Raw genomic sequence first — 13,034 nt, forward strand, 5'->3', positions numbered from 1 at the left:
GGTATTCCCTTGAAATCCCATTAAAATTTTCATCACTTGTCCTATACATTTTATTGAATTAGACAAAAACAGCAGAACGTCATCAGCAAATAAATTCATTTTATGATTTATACTTCTAAACTTCATATCCTGAATTTGAAAGTTTCTTCTTATTAGTTCTGCCACTTGACTATCTGATTAGCATTCATGAGGCAGTGTTGACAAATGAACTGCTGTTGGGACAAAAAAAAGTTTGTTTCATATCAGAAAATCCGACTCCAATTTACATGCTTTTACAGAGTGGGCAGAACCGTGTTAGCTTCTATAGATGAAACTGATTGATTTCCTTCATTTCCTTCATTAAATCAGTGTATATTAGATCTATGAAATCTTTCCTCTTTCCCAGTGCTATTCTGTTAGCAAGCAAAAGCTGCCCCTAAGGGATTCACAATCAAAGTTCCAGATTTGCTTCTCAATCCAAGTCCAGGTGCATTAATAGCTGTCAAAAATCAAAGAAGCTCTTTTCTGCAATGTGCTTTCCTTCACCATGGGAATTCAAAGGCCTTATTGGATCTCATTCTCTTTTTCTTTTCCCTTCCTTTTCAACAGCTCTTCACTTAGTACAAAACTGAGTAGATTTGACAAATAAAATTCATTAATCTCTCCTTCCTTTTTACAAAAATGTGTAAAATATAACGTCTGATAAAATGTAAATTGATTTCAAGAGACAATGTTTTCAGATAAGGCTATACAAACATGTACACATGCACACATACATACGTACTATCAAAATTTGTACAGCCCGGTGAAGGATAGTGGAAAGCAGGCAAGTAATGCATTTTCTTGCACAAAAATCCAGTTTACTCATAAAGGCTTTTGGTATGATGTTGGTGATATTGAGGCACAAAAGAACCATCAGTAGGGCTGGCTATTTAGTCCATGCTCTGGTTACATCCCATATAGACTACTGCAATGCCCTCTACGTGGGGTTGCCTTTGAAGATGGTCCGGAAACTTCAACTGGTCCAAGGGACGGCAGCCAGGTTGCTAACAGGAGCGGCTCTCAGGGAGCATACAACCCCCCTGATATGCCAGCTCCACTGGCTGCTGGTTTGCTACCGGGCCCAATTCAAAATGCTGGTTTTGGCCTATAAACGGTTCTAGCCCAACTTACCTATCAAACGCATCTCCTCTTATGAACCATCGAGGACCTTAAGATCATCTGGGGAGGCCCTGCTTTCAGTCCCACCTTCATCACAAGTACGTCTGGAGGGGACAAGGGACAGGGCCTTCTCAGCGGTGGCCCCTCGGCTGTGGAACGCCCTCCCTAGGGAGATCAGATCAGCGTCTTCGCTCCTAACATTTTGAAAAAAACCCTCAAAACATGGCTTTTCGAGCAAGTGTTTGCAAATATTGAGTAACAGACATAGGAAATCAGAATAACTGGATGATGGGAGTGGACAATTTTTTTAATGAGGATTTATTGACTTATGTTTTATTGGTGTGTTGTGATTTTATTGATGTTAATGTTTTAAATTGTACTTGTGTTTTTGTGGCATGAATTTTGCCTTGTAAACCGCCTTGAGTCGCTGGAAGGCTGAGAGGGGTGGTATACAAATATAGTAAATAAATAAATATTTACCTGGACTACATTTTGTAATTCCATGTGAAAATTAGTATTAATTGCCTTATCTACTATTTGAGGCTCAGGAGAGTTCTTCTGTTTTGTTTTAATTTGTTTTGTATCAGTAAAAGGAAGTGACAGGAAACTTCTTGGTTTAGAAAAAGGTCTTTATTAGATCTAAGACAGCATTGGGCTCAAAAGCATGGTGAAAATGCTTTAAACATCTTAGAGGGCATTGGAAGAGTAAATGTGACCTACAGTCCCACCTCTGACATATATACTCGCATTTGTATTTTAAGACAAGGATGGGGAACTTTCCTTTCTCCAGATATGGTTTGACAATCCTTGTCCGTTGGCTATGGGAGTTGGAGTTCAATGACACCTAGCAGATCACAGGTTCCTTTGTTTTGGCCCTGAAAGAAAAAACCCAAAAGAGCTACTTCTCATAAAGCATGTCCAGCCTCCTGGAGTCCATCCATAACAATCACATCATTTAAATGGCTTTTTGGAAGCTTGCCTTACATATAGAAATGGCCGCTGTGTCTTCAATCTCTAGGGCATGCAATTCGCCCTCATTTTTTTAAAGCCCAGAACTGGTTTTACCTTTAAATATTTCAACACTAAATTGCTTTCCATGAAGCTTAAGAAGTCCTGAAGTTCCTCTTTGATCTGCTACACAGGTGCATAATTGTATCACGGCACTCAGATTTTTCAACTTAGCAATGCAGAACCATAAAATGCTTGATAAGAGGTGACATTTTAATCATGCTTTACAGATCCTGTTCAAAATAGTTAGGAGTTGCCAATTCCACCTTCTCCCCCCATTTTTTTGAGGGGGGCTTTTTTGAAGTGTACCTGGTTTCCAATTATGGGGTATTGTGTTGGGAGAATGAATATCCTACTGATATGTTAGAAGAAGAAAAAAATGATTTTTTTAACTCATTGTGATATCATTTTGTAGTATAGAAACCTGGCATTTATTATATTTAGCATTAACACATATTTTGTAAATAAATTCTGATGCAGAGGATCTCGTTTATCTGGATGATGAAAAACAAAGGCAAGAATATGTCCTGAATGACCTTGGGGTTATTTTCTATGGAGACCCTGAAAATATAAGATCCAGAAGCTGGAATTATGGCCAGGTGAGTCCTTTTGCATGGAGCATGTAGAAGTTCTGCTGCTGAATCTGGCAGCCTGCTAGAGCATCAAGATCATTTGGAGAGGGCCTTCTCTTTTGCCCCTTCTACACAGCTGTATAAAATCCACATTATCTGCTTCGAACTGGATTATATGACAGTGTAGTCTAAAATAATCCAGTTCAAATCAGATAATGTGGATTTTCTGCTTTGATAACCTGGATTATCTGGCATTGTAGAGAGAGCCTTTGTCTCAATACCTTCTTAAAATCATTTGGTGAGAATAAGGAAGGCGGCCTTTTTGGTGGCTGCACCCAGACTTGGGAACTCCTTTCCTAGAGAGACCAGGATGGCTCTGTCTGTGTTTGCTTTTCACAGATGGATGAAAACATATTTCTGCCATTGAACATATATGAAATATGAGAAGTGGGCTGCTGGGATTGGTCTGGTTGGGATTTTGTGGTGATTGTGTACTATTTAATATAGTTTAATATTGTCTTTAATGATTTAATAACAAAGGGTTTGACTGGTTTTTAATTTTTATTTTCATATTTTAATACATTTTTTAAATTTGCATTGTGTCATATTTATTGTTAGCCACTTTGGTATTTGTATTCCATCTTTCTCTCTTATATCAAGAAAAAGGCAGAATAAAAATAAATAATAACAGTGATGAATAATGATAACAAGTAAAACAATGGAATCATTGCTATAATGGAACAGCAGTATTACTGTGCCGTTACACCCAGACGCTTTTATAAAGCCAAAACTATGATGTGCTGTTCCTTATGTCTGGGTGAACTGCCGGTGCTTTTCTTGAGAAGACTGAGATTCTCAGTACCTGAGTCTATTACAAGTTCTGAACATCAAAAAGGATATTTATTTCTCAAAGTTGCAAACAAAACATTCAATTGATAAACCAAATAGATATTTCTTCTTTCTCTTCTCCACCAGTTACTGAGTCAGCCTTTCCCCAAGTGGCAAAGGGATCCAGGGATCCTTCACCCTCATCCAGAGCTGTTGCCTTTAGAAAGAACAAATCTTTCCCTATCTATCTAAGCTCCAGATTAGCCTTGGAGATAAGGCAATGCAGTCTCTCTCTCTATAAGACTCTATAAAACTCAATTCTCAAAGCTCAATATCTATTTTTCTTTATTCTCTATAACTCTCTTATAATCTATCTAACTATAGCTCAATTAAGCTTATCTAACTATAATTTCTCAATTCTCTATTCTCAATTCTATAACTCAATTGTTTTTGCGGTGGTTTGTCGGAGCTACCTTTTCTGGCCACCAGCACATCAGATTCCTTCTTCAGAACTGAACAGGCAGGAAGGACTCCAAAATGGAAGTCTTTCCCCAGGAGCAGGGGCAGGCTCAAAGAGTTGCTCCCTAGGCCAATCATTGCAAAAAGTTTGCAGGCTGGCTTTTCCAGCCTTTGGCTCCAAACTCCAGGCTCTGCAACGCTGCAGCAGCTCCCAAGAGAAAGGCAAGGGGCAGCCACTTCAAGCAACCAAAAAAAAAAAAAAAAAAAAAAGCAATGCAAACCAGTCTCCTGGGAGACAGAACAATTACATTACAATGCCACAGGTAATATAATGCTATGAGATATATATATATAATGTACACTATATAATTTTAAAGCTATAATGCTGTAAGGCAAAATGCTATCGCATTACACAGAAGACAAAACATATCTGGCAGACTATTCTTTCTGCAAGAGAAAGGAATATAAATGGAGGGGAATGATATGGTCACTTTCTTTTCCTCTGTTACCTTCTATGGGAAACAATCTTGCCAGTTGCGAAGGACATTGTAATGATATTGTTTGAGTCATATGATAATGACATTCCTATTGTCCTATTATATCTACATTTTTAATATAAAAATAGACAAGCCAATCATAAACTCAGAGCAGGGTACAGGTAATGGTATTCCTCTCATTAGTGTGCGTAGGGAAAGTAAATCGTAATACTAAGGTGCAAATGCAGCAGGGGTGAAATAGAGAGCATCAGTAATAAAAAAACTTCCACAAGAATATCAGGAGTGGATTTCAAATGCAACAACATGGAGAGGTGTGATAAATGTCTAAAAAGCTGAATTAGTATTGATGACATAACTTGTGTTTGTCTTGTTTCATATGTTGTACAAAAGGCATGCACTTCCTCTTTGTGCAATGCCCACACACATCTTTGGCAGCTTTCACACACCTATGCCCTTGACTATTTATTGATCAAGGAGCATAGGTGATATAGATCTTCTTCCCACCACCTAACAAGAAATGTACTAACACTAGCTGGAGATTCTGGGTGATCATCAAAGACCAGTTTGATGAAGAAATATGCTATGAAAAGAAAAACGAGTTCTAGCCTGCACTGTCATTACAAGCTAAAATTACTAACCTGAGACTATCCACCTTTGGATACATCATGAGACACCATATTTCACTGTAAAAGATAATGGTCAGTAAAGTGAAAAGGACTAGGAAAAGAAAAATTACCTGTAGACAGTCTCAGTCAAGGAAATCTTGGCCCTTCATTTGCAGAAACTGAGCAGGACTTACGTTGATCTTAGAGGTCTCTCATTCATAAGGTCAAAGCTAATTGTCAGAAAATAATCACACAATGATAGGCAATTAGAAACCAGTTTTCAAAATAGTAATCACATGGGCTAGCATCCTGTTAGTAAGTTATAATCTACCTTCTGGCATACAACTTGCATTTCCTATCATTGTATAGATCAGAATCCTGCTCTGACCATGCAGTGACTCAAAGCCCATCCTGTAAGCCCTGCAGATCCTCAAACATGACCATTTCCAGGTTATATTGTCGAAGGCTTTCGTGGCCAGAATCACTGGGTTGTTGTAGGTGTTTCGGATTGTATGGCCATGTTCTAGAAGCATTGTCTCCTGACATTTTGCCTGCATCTGTGGCAAGCATCCTCAGAGGTTGTAAGGTTTGTTGGAAAGTGGAAAATTGGGTTTATATATCTGTGGAATGTCCCGGGTGGGAGACAGAACTCTTGTCTGTTGGAGCTAGGTGTGAATGTTTCAATTGGCCACCTTGATTAGCATTTGATGGCCTGACAGTTTTTAGGTGTGGCTTGTTACTGGCTGGGAAAGTTCCTTGCTGAGAGGTGACCAGGTGTTCCTGATTGTTTCCTGGCTGGAGTTCCTCTGTGTTTGAGGTTTTTTTTTTTAAATTTACTCTTATAATATTAAGAGTTGTTTTTAGTACTGGTAGCCATATTTTTTTTCATTTTCATAGTTTCTTCCTTTCTGTTGAAATTGTCTATATGCTTGTGGATTTCAATGGCTTCTCTGTGTAGCCTGACATGGTAGTTGTGAGAGTGGTCCAGCATTTCTGTGTTCTCAAATAATATGCTGTGCCCAGGTTGGTTCATCAGGTGCTCTGCTATGGCTGACTTCTCTGGTTGAAGTAGTCTGCAGTGCCTTTCATGTTCCTTGATTTGTTTTTGGGCACTGTGTTTGGTGGTCCCTATGTAGACTTGTCCACAGTTGCATGTATCTGGTAGACTCCTGCAGTGGTGAGAGGATTCCTCTTGCCCTTAGCTGAACGTGGCATTTGTTGGATTTTCTTAGTGAGTCTGTAGATAGTTTGTATGTTGTGTTTCCTCATCAGCTTCCCTATGCAGTCAATGGTTCCCTTGATGTATGGCAAGAACACTTTTCCTCTGGGTGGATCTTTGTCTTTATATTTCCAGGTTGTTGGAGAGAGATCAACAGCAACGTATCCAGCCATTTTGCTTACCAATATTTGGTCCTCTCAGTGTTTTGGGCTTTAGTTCCCAAAATTCCTGAGAGTTTGTCAAATTGGCTTGTGCTCCTGGGAGTTGTTCCCAAATATCTGCAGTACCAAATGCTGGGAACACTGTTTTAGATAGACTCTCTGTAAGGATGTTACTTGTAGGAATGTTCCAGGGATGCTGAAGGTTTCTGCTGGCGCCTGTTACACCATGTTCTACTAAAACAGAATACTTGAACACATTACCATTGATTCCCTCACTCTCTGAGAATTTGGAAATGGCTGTGTTGGCTTTCAAGGAGGATTTGGCAAGATAACATCAGGAGATGTAATGTATTCATCTCTTATAATTGAATCTCTTGATGTTTTCTTGCCAAATCCTCCTTGAAGATATATACATCTCTTGAATAGGCATCTCAGCCATAGTTGATCCCTTGTTGTGGATAGCATGGATCATGAGGATGAGAAGATGCTGGTTGAAGGGCCAGCACTAAGATGGAGCCCAGCAGCTCCCTCAGCAAAACTCAGAGGTAGAACCTATGGAAGTAGCTATCCCTTCTCAGCCCACAGACTAAAGGCAGGCAAGCCCCTCTGAGCAGGCAATGGAAGGGAAGTGTGACAACTTTCATGCACCTGTGAAGAGAGAAGGCTGAACTTTGCAGGTCCTTGAGATTAACAGAGAAATGAGCCAGCAGTAGGGAATATGTGAATATTTAGAATTTAAGGAGCTCAAGTGTGGCACCTTATTGCTGTCTGCAAGGTCAGTGTTAAGAACTATGTCCTTACACTCTTGCTATCTTGTGTTCCTGAGCTCTGGACTTACCTGTCAATTTTGGCTTACAGGTTCCGATTTAGCTGGACACTCTTGTATTTGACTTTCAAACATGGGATGGACACTGATCTTCTCTGTTTTGTTATCCTGCTATTGTTTGCCTCTCATTTGGACTAATTGGCTTGAACTTGGACTGTTGGTTAACTCCCTGCTGGTATTTTGACATCCCTATTCTCTATGAAGAAGATTATCTTCATGACAGTGTGTTTGCCTAGTGCTTGTATCTCTCTAACCAGCAGCAAAGTGGTTCCAGATGTACCTCTTCTTTTCTAGCTTTATCAGATATGGGTTTTATTGACCCCATTTATCAAAAGAATTATGACCTTCTCTACAACACTAAAGTTTTGTATCAGCAGCACCTCCATTTTGTCTAGATCCAATTTCAGCTTGTTTAAGCTCATCCATTCAGCTTAACTTCAAGAATTGAGAAAACTATAGCCTCAAGAAGTGAGAAAGCTGGTTCTAAATGCTTAGCGAATGAAATATAGAACTCAAGGGAAACAGTATTGGCTTATTTATGATACCCATCAGCAAAGCACTGGATGATTTCTGTCAGCAGCTTCCTCTAGATTATAGATATTAAGCAGCATAAGTGATAAAAAAACCAAGCCGAATGGAACATCATACATCAACTGCAGAGAGCTGAACAGGCATTGCAATGATGACCCAAGAGTTTATCCTGAGAGAAAATGAACCACTTGACAGTCAGATCTGACACCTTTGCAACCTGGTCAAACCAGGGTGACAAAATGAATGTAAAAATGTCACCAAAGCGCCCCCAATATGCTGAGCAGAAAGAATTTACTATCATCTTTCAGATCCAGATCACCTATGAAAGTTGCCAAAGCTGGAAACACCTGTTTACCTGGGACAAAAGCATAAGTGACATAGTTTAAGAAAGGATGTAATTGTTCTGCCGTGTCATGTTTCATCCTATTTGATCAAAGGAAAGATTTGAAATAGTGCATAAGTAACTCATGAGGGGATCTTATACATTTTGCAGGCAAAGAACAAAGTGGTGCCCCATATTCCCTGGACAGAGTTTGACCAAATGATTAGCAGCCCCGGTGATGAATTAGCATCCTCCAATGGAGAGAGACTGCAGGGGATGTTAGTTTAGGAGATTCGGGGGAAAATGTAGCACAAGGTGGAGGATGCCACTCCGCGTTGAGTCTCCTTCAGGGAAGATAAAGCAGGGTATTAATATTATTATTATTATTATTATTATTATTATTATTAATACACCCCCATATAAACTAAGATACATTACTCTTCCTAATTTTAGGACCACTGCCACCTTTAATGAAGGATGGATTTTCACTTCAAATGTGAAATGTTCTCTGATTTAGGCAACAGACATATAAGCGCCGCTCAGTGCATTTTTGAATACCAAAATGTTAAACATGTGATGACCTTCACAATTGCAAGGACAAATGCCAGTCTTCTTGGAGGATTCTGATACTTCTTATCGAAGACTTTCAGGACTGGAATCACTGGGGTGTTGTGTGGTTTTCTAGGGTGTATGGCCGTGTTAAACTAATTGAAGCTTCCGGCCAGTCTTCAATTAGTCTAACAATTAGTCAATGTAGAGCGTGTTGCAGTAGTCTATTCGGAATGTAACAAGAGGGTTGCCCATTGTGGCCACCATGGATGCAGGAGATATCAGGCTATCTCAGCCCAACAGCTGCAAAAAAAGCATCTTGCATCTGTTACAAGAGATCTTTGGCTGTAAAAAGCCTGTTACTTTTTAAAGTGCAATGAGAGCAGAATTTGGGGGAGTTAACTTTTGGATTGCAAATCTCAGTCACTTTAGCCACTGATTAAATTGTTTGAAGGACTTTATAAGATGCAGTACAAAATTAACTTTTAAAAGTTTTGTGTGGGATTAGTTACCTTTGAGAGCATATGCTTTTGTAGACTAGTCTACTTCATCATAGAATCATAGAGTTGGAAGAGATCCCATGGGTCATCTTGTCCGACCCCTTGCCATGCAGGAAAAGCGCAATCCCTGACACATGACCATCCAGCCTCTGTGTAAAAGTTACCAAGGAAGGACCCAGAGAGTTCCACTGCTGAACAGTTTGTACAGTCAGGAAGTTCTCCCTAATGTTTAGGCGGAATCTAATTTCCTCTAATTTGAACCCATTGCTCTGAGTCCTTGTTTCAAGGGCAGCAGGAAACAAACCTGCTCACTTTTCCTTATGACACCCTTTCACATATTTATACATGACTATCAAATCTTCTCTTCTGCTGGTCAAACAAATCTAGTTTTTCAAGGCACTCCTCATAGGGATTCATGGTCTCCAGACCTTTGATCATTTTAGTTGCCCTCTTCTGGACACCTTCCAGCTTGTGAATATCTCTTTTGAACTGTGGTGCCCAGAATTGGACACCGTATTCCAGGTGAGATCTAACCAAAGCAGAATACATAGATATCATGACTTCCCCTTGTGTTGTCAAAGGCTTTCATGGCCAGAATCTCTGGGCCACTGTGAATTTTCCGGGCTGTATGGCCATGTTCCAGAATACTCCTTTTGATGCAGCCCAAAATCCTATTGGCTCCTTTAGCTGTTGCATCACACTGTTGCCTCATATTCAACTTGTTTTCCAAGAAGACTCCAAGATCTGTCATATATGATGAAGAAGGCTTATGTCTATGAAAGCTTATGCTACTAAGCTTCTCTCAGCTACTTTCACAAGGTACTACCAAATCCCTTTGCATGCTGATCTAGACTAACATAGTTATGTTTTTTAATTCTCCCATTATTTTTAAACAAGTACAGCAATAAAGATTTGCTGGTGAATCCCTTGAATTCATTTTAAAATGATGCCATTGCTTGTAGAAGCATCTCCTTTGAAAAAGGTGATGATCTTGGCAATGAACTTAGGTTCACATTATAGGATTATACCTCATTATTTAGTAATGAGCTTCTGCTAGGCTCCAAAGGGAAGGGGAAAAACTAATGCAATTATACATAACAGAGCAAAGGAGATGAATGATGATAAATGCATCATGTCCATCTCGGATGCAATTGCATTAAATAGTTCAGCCTCATGTCGGTATGTTAACTAATCAGCAACGTGATCAATTTGACTGTTGCTATTTTGGAGCAGTTAGCATTTTAAAAGAAACAGACACAAACTTGAATCCATCAAGAAAAGCTTTGAATTGTGCTATGATCCAACTTTGCAGTGGAAATATAATTGTCTCATTTGTTTATCACCTTTTGAGGGGGGGGGGTCATAATTGAATTCATGAGCCTTTGCCACCCCCCCCCCCCCACAATTGTTTTCAAAGAGCCAGTGTCATTTTTGGTTGCCATGCAATTTCTTCTGAGCAAATTAGACTGTACTACAGGGCAGGCTCTTCCATAATGAATTCTGCTCTGTTTAGGCACTTCTGCCCCCTATTTATTTCTGTCCTTGCTGCCATTGGATCCTGGAATTTTATGTCCTTTATCAGAGTTCATTCTCAGAGAAGGCATTTTCCGGCTACTTGCAGATGCTCATCTCTCTTTACAAGACTAGCCTGCCATTGATCAGCTGAGTGTGCGACAGTGGACTCTCTTCAGAGTGACAGAGTAGAACATGGTATAGATTTAATTTGAGGCACAACTCTCTAGTGTTGTCTACTACAATATTTTTCTAAAGCTCAGGCTCAGTGTTGGAGTATGTGATTACACTTGACAGTTTTAGTTAAAATTATCATTTGAATTAAAAATGTTGTTTTCATATTTTACAGTGCAACCCTAATACAAATGGTAAAATTAGATAAAAGTGAATGTATATTCCAGATGATTAATATATTTTATTTCTCACAATGATACTTTCTCAGTGATGCTACAGTAAATTCTGCAAGTTGAAGTACCTTCAGTGACCAATCTCAGAGCAAAACATGTGAAGCAGAAGATATGTAGTTTAAGACCATCATGTAATATGTTAGGTGGATATCTTTCAGCACTTGATGAAATGCCTCTTCTAAGAATGTAACTAACATATAACTACAGCTGTTTCTTGAATAGGAAGTGCACAATTGTTTACACTGTCCCCCAAACATGGATGAGCTCAGGGAAGCTCCAGTGCATTATGTGACTTTTCTTAACAATGTTATCCAAAATTATGAATTATGATACAAAGCTCCATTGGGACATACAGTGACCCCGTATTGCCTTTCCATTTGTTCTATAGTAACCTTTCATTAATTTCCTTGGTATGTTGCCCCACTGCACCTTGGACTTCAGGATGTAATCCCATAATTATCATAATTTCCTCACAAAGCACTGGGAAGACTCAGGAACACACAATGGGTTTGCACAAGAGACTTTGGATTTTTTCCTGTTTATCCATGATGTGATCTGACTTATTCTGGGAATGCTTCCTCATTTGTGTCACCAGACCAGACCTATTCCTGAAATTGCCATTTCCTCAAGCATCCTTTTGTTCTTCTGGACTGGCACCCATTGTATTAAGTGGAGCTGAGATATTGACACCCATTGCAACCCACATTCTCTTGCCCCATCACATTGATTTTCAATAGCACATCTCTCATGAGCAGATCAATAAATTGACACAAACTTCAAAATAACCCAATGACAGTTTATTGAACTTTGCCACTATGACAGGAACCCACCAGCAATGATGTGGCATTGAGCCCTGGACCAACCAGAGAGCAGATCTTAGCCAGACAGTTTCTGGACCAATCAGGAGCCAGCACAATAGTCTGGAATAGCTATCAAAATACAATAAATATACTATGTATTCATAATCGAGGTATGTCCATTCTTTGGGGTTCTGTCTCCAATGAGACATCACCCCAAATAAAGCCTCTGATTTTGCCTTCAGCCTATCCATGTCTCATCTGGTCTTCTAAACTGGAGACACCAGGCTCCGAACCTACAGTTCTTGCAGAAGTTGAAATCACACAACAAAGCCATTAATCCCTAGGCCAACTCATATGGCCTATGTAAATGGGTCCATGGAAGCCACCCATCATTGCACAGGTACTCTTACAGATGTTTGGTAGTATAAAAGAGCTGGAAGCAAGAAATGAATGTTTTGATCACAGGTAGCATGCCATTTTCAGTCCCTCTATACCTGAAAGTATAGCAGATCTGTGGACAACTAGTGATCCTTCTGCTATTGTTGAGTGACATTCCTATCAGATATAACTGGCATAATCAGTGTTGAGAGATCACAGGAGTTGTAGTTTAAAATATCTGGAGAGCCATTCTCATTTCTAATCAAAGTTGCTGCATTATCCCTGTGAAGTGGGTTAGTCTGTAAAGACTGCTCTCTTAAAACATTTTGTTTAGATCTTGACAGTGACATAGTTAATTCCACAAGATATTTCATATATAGGGGAACTGCTATAGTTGTTATAGTTTTCTCCTTTGAAGCAAAGAACATTTGCTTCTTCCCTTTTCCAGAATGAATATTTAATCAATTTTCTGTTGCTCCCTTTTACATCTTTATTTAGTTTGAAGAGGGTGTTTTGGATGCTTGCCTATACGTGATGGACAGAGCAGAATTGGATCTTTCAGGCCGATGGAATCCACTGAAAATCAGTCGTGTGGGCTCTGCAATGGTAGGCAATGAACATGTTAGGGGTGCAGAATATGGAGTTTGATATGTCACTCATACATTATAAAGCTTGTTCCACCTTGGTGCATGCTGAATTCTTTTGCTTATATATTTTATT

At 39.4% G+C, this 13,034-nt stretch overlaps 1 protein-coding gene across 1 annotated transcript in view; it reads left to right on the forward strand.

Annotated features, from left to right (window-relative positions):
- The window catches only part of F13A1 (coagulation factor XIII A chain), a 127,259-nt gene that overhangs the window by 40,153 nt on the left and 74,072 nt on the right, over positions 1–13,034 (forward strand). Inside the window, exons 5-6 of the mRNA XM_060774776.2 lie at positions 2,629–2,747; positions 12,813–12,920. Of these exons, the coding sequence (XP_060630759.2) occupies positions 2,629–2,747; positions 12,813–12,920 (227 nt within the window). The remainder of the gene's footprint in view (positions 1–2,628; positions 2,748–12,812; positions 12,921–13,034) is intronic.

The sequence above is a fragment of the Anolis sagrei genome, chromosome 4, assembly GCF_037176765.1.
Source record: "Anolis sagrei isolate rAnoSag1 chromosome 4, rAnoSag1.mat, whole genome shotgun sequence".
NCBI classification, from domain to species: Eukaryota; Metazoa; Chordata; class Lepidosauria; order Squamata; family Dactyloidae; genus Anolis; species Anolis sagrei.